The following is an 11,832-nucleotide window of genomic DNA, read 5'->3' on the forward strand; positions in this document are numbered from 1 at the left end:
GTAATGTTGTTGATCAACTGAAGTGAATCTGGTTATCTTGATGATGATTACATGTATGCTACAAGGTACATCAACAGCAAGGGGGCGCGGTCGTGTCAGAAGTAGGTATAGAAACCCCCCCAATATTTTAGCTTGAAACCTTCATTTTGCGGTGTTCATCTACACAAGATGAAAGCTTCAAGCGGAAATATTGTTCACAGTTAATTTTTGTGTTGTAATATTGTGTGATAGTGTTTGTGGGAGTTTATGTGTGTGTGTGTGTGTGTGTGTGGTTATGTATAATGTTTATGTTTAAAACAACATGATAGTGCAGGAATCAACATAATTGCACATGGTTGTTGTGTCTAATACATTTGCTAATATTTTAGCACTATTTCCACCCGCAAAATAAACTTCAATTTTCTTCTTCTCCCCCCCCCCCCCCCCCCAAAAAAAAAGAAAAAAGTTTATACATATAAAAAATCTGAGTCGTCTTCCCCTGATTGGGAGTTATCTCTTCCTGTTCAAAGTGAAGTTATGATATCTATATTCTCCATTCATTTTCCTTCAAGAAAACATGTAATGTTACATACTTTTGAGCACAAGTTTAATTTTTGTGATTCTATTTTATAAGTTGGTGATTATTTTGTCATTTTGCAAACTAGCACTGTGTATGACAGTCACTATGTTTGAATGTGAATACCACAAAATGAATAGTATCTGCTAAATTTATAGACAAAAAGGATGTATCTCGTAGGATACCATGTTGAGCAGCATGCATTTATATGAATGTGAATCCACGCATCAAACCAAAACGTAATCTGCAAATTTCAGACGATACGATTATATTGGCTGAAATCTTCTGTTTTAAAAGTTGCAAGCCTCATTCGCATGTTCAGAAGGAAAAGTTACTTGTTTTTTCTGTTAAAAAAAAAAAAAAAAAAAAAAAAATCATTGTTAGGTACGAGCGACCCCGTTTTGTTCCGTAGATATTGTACATCTTTCTGGACTTCTTTTTGTGTGTGTGTCGGATATACGTGTTCTTTTGTTGGCTCACTCTCGGGTGATACTCTCAAGTTACATGTCTTTCGTTCGAACACAGAGAAGAAATTAATAAACGCATCGAGTGTTCTAAATTGGAAAATTTATTTCTGTTATGTCCATGCAATGTGACACCAAGAGAGAGAGAGAGAGAGAGAGAGAGAGAGAGAGAGAGAGAGAGAGAGCATACGGGATTTGTACTACCGAAAAAACATAAGAGGATGGAAACATGTGCATTGCAGTATCTTCTGATGAGAACATCAACAACAACAACAACAAAAGACGACGACGAAGAAGAAAAAAGACGGCAACACAACATCACTGTGTTTAAGAAAAAAAAAGAGAAAGAATGTTGCAGCCTTTTGAACTTTCTTTCCGCTTTGATACTTCAATAGAAACGTAGCTCTTGCATACTGAACGAATCTTTCCAACGATTCTCACAGAACCGATCTTTTCAGACAAGATGACAGTTGAAAAAGCTGCATACCCAAATCTCGTCGTTGAGTCGAATTTTAAGCACACTCGTTCTATTTTAATTTAGTACCCTCTTTTAAATATTGATTTGCATTAAAAAACGTCGATGGTGTAGTTCGTGTCATTCTTTGTTTTTTGTCTAGAACGTCTTTTTCTTTTCTTTTAACTGCGGACAAGAAATGGAGTATCATGCTGTGTTAAAAGCACATTGTAACCGAATGCTAATCAGGCAACGTAGCGGAAACGACAAATTAAAATCTTGCGGATCTGAACACTAAACGGAAATTTAAAAATCCTATGTGATTTTTTTTTATTTGTACATTAAATCACGCTTGACATTGTTAGTCAAAATATTTCCAGAGACTACGAATTTGGTACAATTTGAAAACAAAACAAAACAAACAAACAAAAACAAACGTATCTCCAGAGTAAACGACTTTGGTCAAATTAACGATGGACACACGGAAAACACACACAGACACACACTCACACACACACACACACACACACACAGCCAATTAAAAGCGAGCTTAATCGCACAGAGATGGATTTACTTTATTTACACACATTAAAACACACACACACAACAACAACAACAACAACAACAGAAATCCTTCTCAGCTCAACAACACTAAGCTTCGCGAACCGGACATATTAGCAGCTGCAAGGCGGAAACCAGACCGAGCACTACCACCAAGGAAGACGCACGAGTGACCTCTGATCCGCCAGTGCACGTGGGCTGGGGAACGACGCCACGACAGGCCTCCGCTTCCCCTTGCAGGCCTTGCTGGATGGCCTGCTGACGTGAGTAGGCGTCGGGTGACGTCATGAACCAGCTGGCCCCCTCTATTGTCATCCGGTGCTCCGTGACGAAGGAGGTCAGGTTGAACTGGCATCTGCTTTCATGACAGATAATGATGATGATAGTCTTCGTGATAAATAACGATGACAAAAAAGAAAAAAAAAAAAAAGAAAGAAAAAAAAAGTAACAATAACGAAGATAATAATAATGATAATGGTAATGATAACAATAATGATGATAATAAAAAATAGTGATGATACTACTACAACAACTACTACTACTACTATTACTCTAAAGACTAATATGATTGATGATGATATTAAATGACGAAGCTACTATTACTCCTCCTCCTCCAAAGACTACTATTATTGATGATAATATCAAATGACGAAACATACAAGAACTACAACTACTACTACTCCAACTCCTACTAAAATATATCAAAAAAATATATCATGAACTGTTGGATAAATCAGTTTTCAAAATGTAATCATGTTGCTTTATACAAGTTTATACTTACACTGTCTTTTGAAAAAAAAAATCTCTATATCATTGTATTGTATTGTATTGTATTGTATTGTATTACTTTCTTGTCACAACTGATTTCCTGTGCGTGAAATTCGGGCTGCTCTCCTCGGGGAGAGAGCATCGCCTCAGTGCAGCGCCACCTTTTTTTTTCTGACTGCATGTGTATTTGTTCAGTTGTTGTTGTTGTTGTTGTTGTTGTTGTGTTTTCTACAAAAGTTTACCAGAGACAACTCTTGTCGCAGTGGGTTCTTTTACGTGCGATACGTGCATGCTGCTACACACAGGATCTCCCTTAAGATCTAGAGGAGGGAGGGGAGAAAATTCCGGCGAGTGTCGGTTTCGATCACACACTCTCAAAATTCTCTCCCTTCCTAAGCGGACGCGTTGCCACAAGGCAACCAACCCACTCCACATACGATCCGGTCCGCCTCCCAGTTTATCTTCTGTCTTTTTCTCTCCATGAAAGGATAATTATGGTGTGTACAGGATATCCAACAGTCAATATATTCTCTTTACTGCTTTCACTCTCTTGATTTGTACAACACACCGCTTGCTTTCAGTGTGTGTGTGTGTGTGTGTGTGTGTGTGTGTGTGTGTTTTGACTTTCGTAGTTAGTATTCCTCTTTCGTATCTTTCAAGTTACCTTGTGTCCGATCTTCTTTTATTTGTCTTGGAAATGATATATTCGTAGCATTATTATTTTTTCTTCCCCTTTTCTTGTTTTCAATGTACCTTTTTTTCTTTTTTTGTTTTGTTTTGTTACCTACCCTAGCACTCCACTGTCACTCTCAATCGGACTGGGTGAAAAAAAAAAGTATATTCACTTATCTCTGTAACCGTGGTTGAATAGAAAAAAAAAAAAAAAAACCCGTTCCGTTTCGTTTATGATCATCATCATTGTTATTATTGTTATTATTATTATTATTATTATTATGAGCATTTACGCCTAATCTTGAAAATAAGCCCTCAGCGTTTACAAATAGAACACGTAAGTTAATATCAAAAAGGAAAAATTGTATACAAGATACCAAACATTCAGTTCAAAATTATTCATTCGTTCCCCCCTCCTCCACACACACACAGACGTACGCCCACAACACTCACAAGCACACGCGCACGCGCACGCACACATAAGGCATATCACACAATCATATATAGTACACAATCAAAAATACAGCCAACAAAAACTGAAACCATCAAAACTCACTCACTCACTAACAGTCATTTTAGTTCATACTGGAAAAGGGATGAGCTGTTGAGCATTATTCAGGAGGGATAAAAGGTTGGACTTCAGCCTGGATTTGAAATATTGCAGTGAAGATGAGTGACGGAGAGGCTGAGGAAGTTGATTCCAAAGAATGGGGGCTTGGTATGAAAAACTGCGTTGGCCATACGTTTTTTATTCGAGCAAGGAGGGGGATCTCTCTCGACTGTTGGCCGCCGTTCTTTCTCTGTCTCTGGACCTTGCGATTGGAATGAACTTCCTCTTTCGCTTCGTCAAGTCTCCACACTCAGCTCTTTAAGTCTGGCCTTAAAACCCACCTCTTCCCAAAATAGCCTCCCTTGCCTGCCCTTCCTTGTCTTTAGTTTCTACAGTTTTAGAGTTATGCATGCGTGTGAATGACTGGTGCGAAAGCGCTTTGAATTGTATCTGCACAAGATTCAGCGCTATATAAATATCATTATTATTATTATTATTATTATCTTAAGCATGCAGGTGTGATTTCGTTTCACATGGATTCACTCACCTGTCTCTCATCCGAGGCGGACAAGACTCCCGCCCTGTAAAGCGGACAAGATCGGACACGTTCTCCAAACTGCCCGACTGACGCAGCAGCAGAAACATGAACACCCGCTGCCCGCTGTTACTTCCTCCTCCTGCTCCCATCGCAAGAGGCAGGGGTCGCTTGTAGGGCTGCGTGGTCTCCCCTGACATGACGTCACCTTCTCGGATGTTGACGACCTGCCAGTGGAGGAGGGAGAGGGAGGTGCCGGGGGTCCCCGATAGCTCCTCGGTTACGTCCAGGAGCAGAAGGGTCAAGTCGAGGCCTTGGAACAATAGAATAGAATAGAATAAAATAGAATACAATGAACTAAACTGAACAGTAGAATAGAATAGAATAGAATGAAACAGAATAGAATAGAATGAAACAGAATGGAATAGAATAGAATAGAACAGACTAAAATACAACAGAATGGAATGCAATAGAATAGTACAGAACAGAATCGAATCAAATCGAATAGAATGGAAGGGCAGGGAATATAATCGAATAGATCAGAACAGAACAGAATAGAACAGAATGAAATGAAATAAACCATAGAACAGAATTTCAACTTAAATAGAGAGGCAAAGTATTCAAAGCTCTCGTGTGATCGTTACGGTTTTAAAAAAATTTTTTTTTAAAGGATACTCCCGTAAGTTAAGCTGAGTATAAACACATAAATTGCCCCCCTCACAGCCCCTCAACCCCCTCCTAAAAACAACAACAACAACACCAAAAACCACAACAAAACAAACAAAACAACAACAACAATATCCAAACAAACAACAAGAAATAAACAAAAAAACCAAAAAAAACCAACAACAAAAAAAACAACAACAACAAAAAACAAACAAAAAACCAAACAAAACAAACAAAAAAACCCCCAAAACAACAACAAAAAACAAAAAAACAAAAAAAACAACAACAAAAAACACCCCAACTTCAAGCCAACTCACGCAAAAAGTAGAAGTTATCGAAGAAATTGGTGGGGACCAGTGTCACATGAGGCTGGAGACGGGTGTACACCGGTGAAATACGGCCATCAGCCATTGGGTTGGGTATCCTCGTATTGGACCTGTCCGAGACATAAGAAGACGTTAATCAGTTTGAACACGATGATGTTATATCATAACCATTACACTCGTGGCCTGCCACTATAAAGTTTGGTCAATTTGAAATCCTACAGGGTCTTCGTAATAATAATTTCTTTTGTCTTGTAAACATTTAAATCCAGTTAATTATCTCTACATCGGGTGGTGAACTTGTCAACCCCCTTCAAACAGACAGAAAGACCTTGTAGAGCAAGCAGTATGGTCTGGGTATACCTATATTTAATGACAGGGTCAGATTCAGTTCCAAAACAATCGTTGGTTAAGAGCGTGAACAAAACAAGGGACAGAACAGTGCCTTGAGGTGACCCAGTGAATGTGGTTTGGAAAATGCACACGCAAAGCAGACTAACTGAAACCTGTTGACAAGAAAGCTGACGATCCATAGAATCAAGCTCGGGTTGACACTGACCCCTAAAAGCCTCAGGACCTCAGATGCGGTTGAATAGTATCAAAAGCCGAAGAAAGGTCTATAAAGAGAATGTGAACAAATGAACAAAGTTTTTCAACAGGAGCGTATGTGTTACGTAGAAGAGTGACAACCAAGGTCAGTGGGTCTGTTCTGCTTGTATGCAGACAGCTGCGGGTCGATGAAGTGCTGTACTTGAGGCTATAGTTTCCGGAAGACAATGCGTTCGATGAGCTTCATGACAATAAAAGTGAAAGCAAGAGGCCTGTTACTATAGTTGTCAATAGGCTCAGAAGGATTGTTTGTCTTTGCTTGAGAGGCACATAGTAGAGCTTTTTCAAAGAGAAGGTTCAGTACAGACACGAAGAGATCACGAAAACAGCACACTAAAATACCACGACACCATTAAGAACTTGATACTGTACCTCACTGAAACACAACACATTTGTCTGTTGTATTTTCGTCCTGTTTCTAGTACCGTCCTTAGCTGACAACTTTGGGAAGCTCACGGAGATAGGAACGCCACTAACTATAAAGAATACAGTGCAAATATATACAAGTAAAACATACAAACAAATAATTAGACAACGGATATACAGAGAGAGAGAGAGAGAGAGAGAGAGAGACAGGCAGACAGACAGACAGACAGACAGACAGACGTATATACACACACAGAGAGGCAGAGGGAAAGAGAGGAAGAGCGGCGTTTTGCACAGAACGAGGAGAAAAAGCAAAGGTCTACTACGTACACGAAACGAACATCTCTGGAACAGGAACTGACGGAGATTTCCGGTGACATAAACGTGACGTCAACCGATGACATCAGTCGGACCCCACTCACGTCATAAGAAAGGGGCAGAGCTGAAAACTCTGGAACAAGAAGAAGAAAAATAAAGAGTCCACATAACTAGATGAGCAGTCAAATTCACGGGCAGAAATAAAACAGCAACACAGTTATGTATACAGGGAAAACAGGTAAACACTGACAAAAGTCTAAATATATGTAGGGGAACTGATGCAATTTTGAGCACCTTAATTTGCAACTTGATTGAATAAGAAACTGTGATACGGAAATGCAAAAATAAGACTTCAGCAAGTAAATGACACGAAATACTTGAAGAATAAAAAATTATTGATTTTTTTCTGTGACCTGCAAAACAAGAGATGAAACTCAGCATTTGTAATGAAACATAAGATCAATTTTCCATCATGTACACACACACACACACACACACACACACACGTGTGCACATACAGACACGGACACACAGATAGACCGACCGACAGATCGACCAACGGACAGACAGACAGACAGACAGACAGACAGGGACGTACTTGGTGTCAGCAGATCTGGGCAGTAGTTGGTGATTCGATTTTTCTTCATGTACCCAATCGCATAGGGGTCTGTTCTGACCGTTAGCACGCTCGCTCCAATCGGACCTAACAAGGAAGAGAAATACAGCTCAATCAATCAATCAATGCGTCCATGGACGGGTGGATTGATCAATCAGTCTTCACAATCAATCAATCAATTAGGCATGTGTGAATGACTCAGAAGGTGGGTATGCAATCGATGCGTGTCACGGGTGGTGGGCGGGTGGGAGAGAGAGAGAGAGAGAGAGAGAGAGAGAGAGAGACAGTGAGTGTGTGTGTGTGTGTGTGTGTGTGCGCTTGGAGGTGTGTGTGTTTGCGTGTGTGCGTGATAAGCGTGCGCGTGTACGTGTGTTGTGTGTGTGCGTGTGTGTGAGTGTGTGCGCGCGCGCGGCGTGCGTGTATGTGTGTGTGTTGTTTATATGTGTGTGTATGCATGCAACTGCGTGTATGTGTATTTGTGTGCAACTGCGCATATATATATATATATATATATATATATATATATATATATATATATATATACATATATATATATATATATATATATATATATATATATATATATATATATGTGTGTGTGTGTGTGTGTGTGTGTGTGTGTGTGTGTGTGTGTGTGTGAGACAGAGACAGAGACAGGCAGAAAGAGACACAGACAGACAGAGACATAGAAAGACACAGACAGACAGGCAGAGAGACAGAGAGACAGAGAGACATGTCACAAACGTTACCGGTGAGGGAAAGGGCGGTGACCAGGCCGACTGGGGAGAGGTTGCGGCTCTGGGAGAGAGAGAGAGAGAGAGAGAGAGAGAGAGAGAGAGAGAGAGAGAGACAGAGACAGAGACAGAGACAGACAGACAGACAGACAGACAGACAGGCAAGGAGACAGAGAGACATGTCGCAAACGTTACCGGTGAGGGAAAGGGCGGTGGCCAGGCTGACAGGGGAGAGGTTGAGGCTCTGAGACTGTATGGCGATCAGGATGTCCCTGACGAAGGTCTCCTCTTTCTCCGACCCCTGCTCGTACAGCAGGAACGCGTAGGGCTGGTCCCTGTCCCTGGGGTTCTTGGGCCCTCTGTAGTTCCAGGCAGTCTGCAAGGGAAATGAGGTTTCTCCATGTAACAGTTCTCCTATATACTCCTCCTGCTTCTCCTTCCTATTCCTCCTCCTCTTTCTCATTCTCTTCTTCCTTCTCTTCTTCCTCTTCCTCCACCTTCTCGTCGTCATTGTCATTTTTTTTTCTTTCTCCTTATAGTTATTCTTGTCCTTATTGTTGTCGTCGTTAATATAACCACACACACACACACACACACACACACACACACACACACATATATACATATATATATATATATATATATATATATATATATATATATGTGCGTACATACATACATACATACATACATACATACATACATACATATCCTGGTGTTTAAGAAGCTGCCATTGCAAGGAGGGGTAACGTAACGCGCACGAACGATAGGTCGAAAATTTTGTAACTACTTAAATAATTGATCAACGGATATTGTCATTTCCTGTCTCTTAAACGGCACGAAAGTACACACAAGCCGAACAATACTGAACCAAGCTATGTCCGTAACACTTATATGTGAGGTTGTATATACTGCGCTGACAAAAACATATCCGTGTGAATAAGCTAGACATTAATTTGCTTGTCGCCATAGGTATCGAACCAAAGGTTTTCAGATTGAAAGACCATTCGGCCATTGCGCTCGTCAAGAGATTTCAGTTTCAGTTTCAGTTCCAGTTTCTCAAGGAGGCGCCGTCACTGCTTTAGGACATATCAAATATACGCTACACCACATCTGCTTGGCAAGATGTCTGTCTGACCAGCATCATTAACTCAACGCGCTTTGTCAGGCCTTGAGTACATGCAGAAATATATACTTGTGTACCTATCAGAGTGGATTTCTTCTACAGCATTTTGCCACAGAACAGCGATGGTTATTTTTCAGTGCGCCAAGTACGTGCTGCACTATGGACCTCGTTTCACCGTCTCATCCGAATGACGCTGAATTGGATTTCCCAAGAGACGGACGCTATAACCGAATGGTAACAGCGTCGGACTTAATTCTGAGGGTTCCAGGTTCGAATCTCGGTAACGGCGCCTGGTAGGTAAAGGGTGGAGATTTTTCCTATCTCCCAGGTCAACATATGTGAACCCCCTTCGTGTGTATACGCAAGCAGAAGAGGAAATACGCACGTTAAAGATCCTGTAATCTGTCAGCGTTCGGTGGGGTTATAGGAACATACCCAGCATTCACATCCCCGAAAACGGAGTATGGCTGCCTACATGGCGGGGTAAAAACGGCCATACACGTAAAAGCCCATTTGTGTACATACGAGTGAATGTGGGAGTTGCGGCCAAGGAACGAAGAAGAAGAAGAAGATTTCCGAAGTCAAACCTGTGAGAAAGGGGCGGGGCCGGGATTCAAACCCAGACTCATCGGACAATCTACTGGGAGATAGGTGTCTTAACCATTCTCTGCCACCTTTCTCCCTCAGTCGCCAGAAGAGAAACGGTCACGTCACCAACCTTCCCGTGGTCAGGACTTGAGCCGTTGATGTTGTACATCAGGGCATGAAGGAACAAGGCCCCAGCATCCCACACGATCAGCGTGTACAGTTTGTCGCTCTCTGACTTCCACGTGACCGAGGGCATGTGATTGGCTGACCACAGCGGGATGGGCGTGGTTTTGGTGGGGTCTATGGTGTGAGTGAAAGCCTCTACGTTGTAGGTATTTCCGCAAGCTTGGTAAGTTCCTGGAAAAAAGAAAAAAAAACAATAATAATAAAAAAAACTACAACCAAAAACGATGGTGCGTATGTACATAGACAAGCATCAGACAATTGCTCGCGCGAACATACACACACACACACACACACACACACACACACACATACACACACACACACACACACACGCCATACGCACAAAAATATGTATCACGGTGATGGAGGAAAACTTGAGCCCATGGACAAGCTTTCTCGTAACTTGGACTCTAAAGAACAGAGAAATGCCCAGAATGCATTTTTTGTTTTTACAAACAAAAAAAAGTACAGAGGCAAATACTTTGATACAACTGTCTTTTCAACCGAACAGACAACACAATGACCAGTTTCAGTTTCTGAAGGAGGTGTCACTTCGTTCGGACAAAATCCTTAAATGCAACTCCACATCTGCTAGACAGGCTTTTGAGCGCACTGAGTGCATGCAGAGTATGTATTTTTTGTGTCCATCAGGGTGAGTTTCTACTACAACAGTTTGCCAGAGGACAACACTTGCACTGCCATGGATTCATTTTTAGTGCGCGCGCCAAGTCTGTGCCGCACAAGGGACCTCGGTTTATTAGCTCATCCGAACAACCAACACGCTCAGATTTTTTTTAGTTAAAACTGGGAGAAAGGCAATGTTCTAAAAATTAATAGATAGCTCATTGGCCAGGAAAGCTGAAGCCAACTGGACGCCATATTGTTTCTCGTATCCGGCCGTCAGTCCGTTGAAAAGTCGTCTGCTAACGGTGGTAGTTTCTGAACTGTAACCATGTATCTTCGATGAAATCGTGTTATGCTTGCACCCACAACATACCAAATGTTGTGTCTTGATTGAAATCTGCCAACGGTTTATTTACCAAAGTTATTACAGGAAAACAGTGTAGTAACACGTGAGGCAAACTTGCCATGGAGGCACACACAGGAATGTCAGCTTAATTAACACCGCGAGCAATTGAAAGCTTGCCGTGAGCCAGCTGAGTGTTCGGCTACACATATGAAGTCACCGCTTCGCGCTATACTGACACGAGAAGGCAAAATGGCTGATTGAACACTTCCGCTGGCTTCAGTTAGCAAGGGGGCTCAAAGAAGGCATGCGCTATCCATGTATTTTTAAAACAGTGGCGAGACCGGGATTCACGAACCTAGACCTTCATGGACACTGTTCTTTGTTGTTGTCTTTTGCAGACAAGCATCGTAACCATTCTGCCCACTTTTCTCTCCTACAAACAACGACAAAGTCATAATTCTGCCCACTTGTCGTCTCTCCTACAAACAACGACAAAGTCATAATTCTGCCCACTTTGCTCTCCTACAAACAACGACAAAGTCATAATTCTGCCCACTTGTCGTCTCTCCTACAAACAACGACAAAGTCATAATTCTGCCCACTTGTCGTCTCTCCTACAAACAACGACAAAGTCATAATTCTGCCCACTTTTCTCTCCTACAAACAACGACAAAGTCATAATTCTGCCCATTTTTCTCTCCTACAAACAACGACAAAGTCATAATTCTGCCCACTTTTCTCTCCTACAAACAACGACAAAGTCATAATTC

At 41.4% G+C, this 11,832-nt stretch overlaps 1 protein-coding gene across 2 annotated transcripts in view; it reads right to left on the minus strand.

Annotated features, from left to right (window-relative positions):
* Positions 1-817: 817 nt before the first annotated feature.
* Positions 818-11,832, minus strand: part of LOC143286545 (uncharacterized protein C56G2.4-like) — a 17,336-nt gene continuing 6,321 nt past the window's right edge. For both annotated transcript variants that reach the window (XM_076594152.1, XM_076594154.1), the window contains exons 4-10: positions 10,037-10,263; positions 8,388-8,568; positions 7,441-7,545; positions 6,855-6,975; positions 5,544-5,662; positions 4,573-4,873; positions 818-2,390 (exon numbers count right to left, since the gene is read on the minus strand). In XM_076594152.1, coding sequence (XP_076450267.1) covers positions 2,126-2,390; positions 4,573-4,873; positions 5,544-5,662; positions 6,855-6,975; positions 7,441-7,545; positions 8,388-8,568; positions 10,037-10,263 — 1,319 coding nt within the window. In that variant the 3' untranslated portion in view covers positions 818-2,125. The remainder of the gene's footprint in view (positions 2,391-4,572; positions 4,874-5,543; positions 5,663-6,854; positions 6,976-7,440; positions 7,546-8,387; positions 8,569-10,036; positions 10,264-11,832) is intronic.

The sequence above is a fragment of the Babylonia areolata genome, chromosome 10 (assembly GCF_041734735.1).
Source record: "Babylonia areolata isolate BAREFJ2019XMU chromosome 10, ASM4173473v1, whole genome shotgun sequence".
Taxonomy (NCBI): domain Eukaryota; kingdom Metazoa; phylum Mollusca; class Gastropoda; order Neogastropoda; family Buccinidae; genus Babylonia; species Babylonia areolata.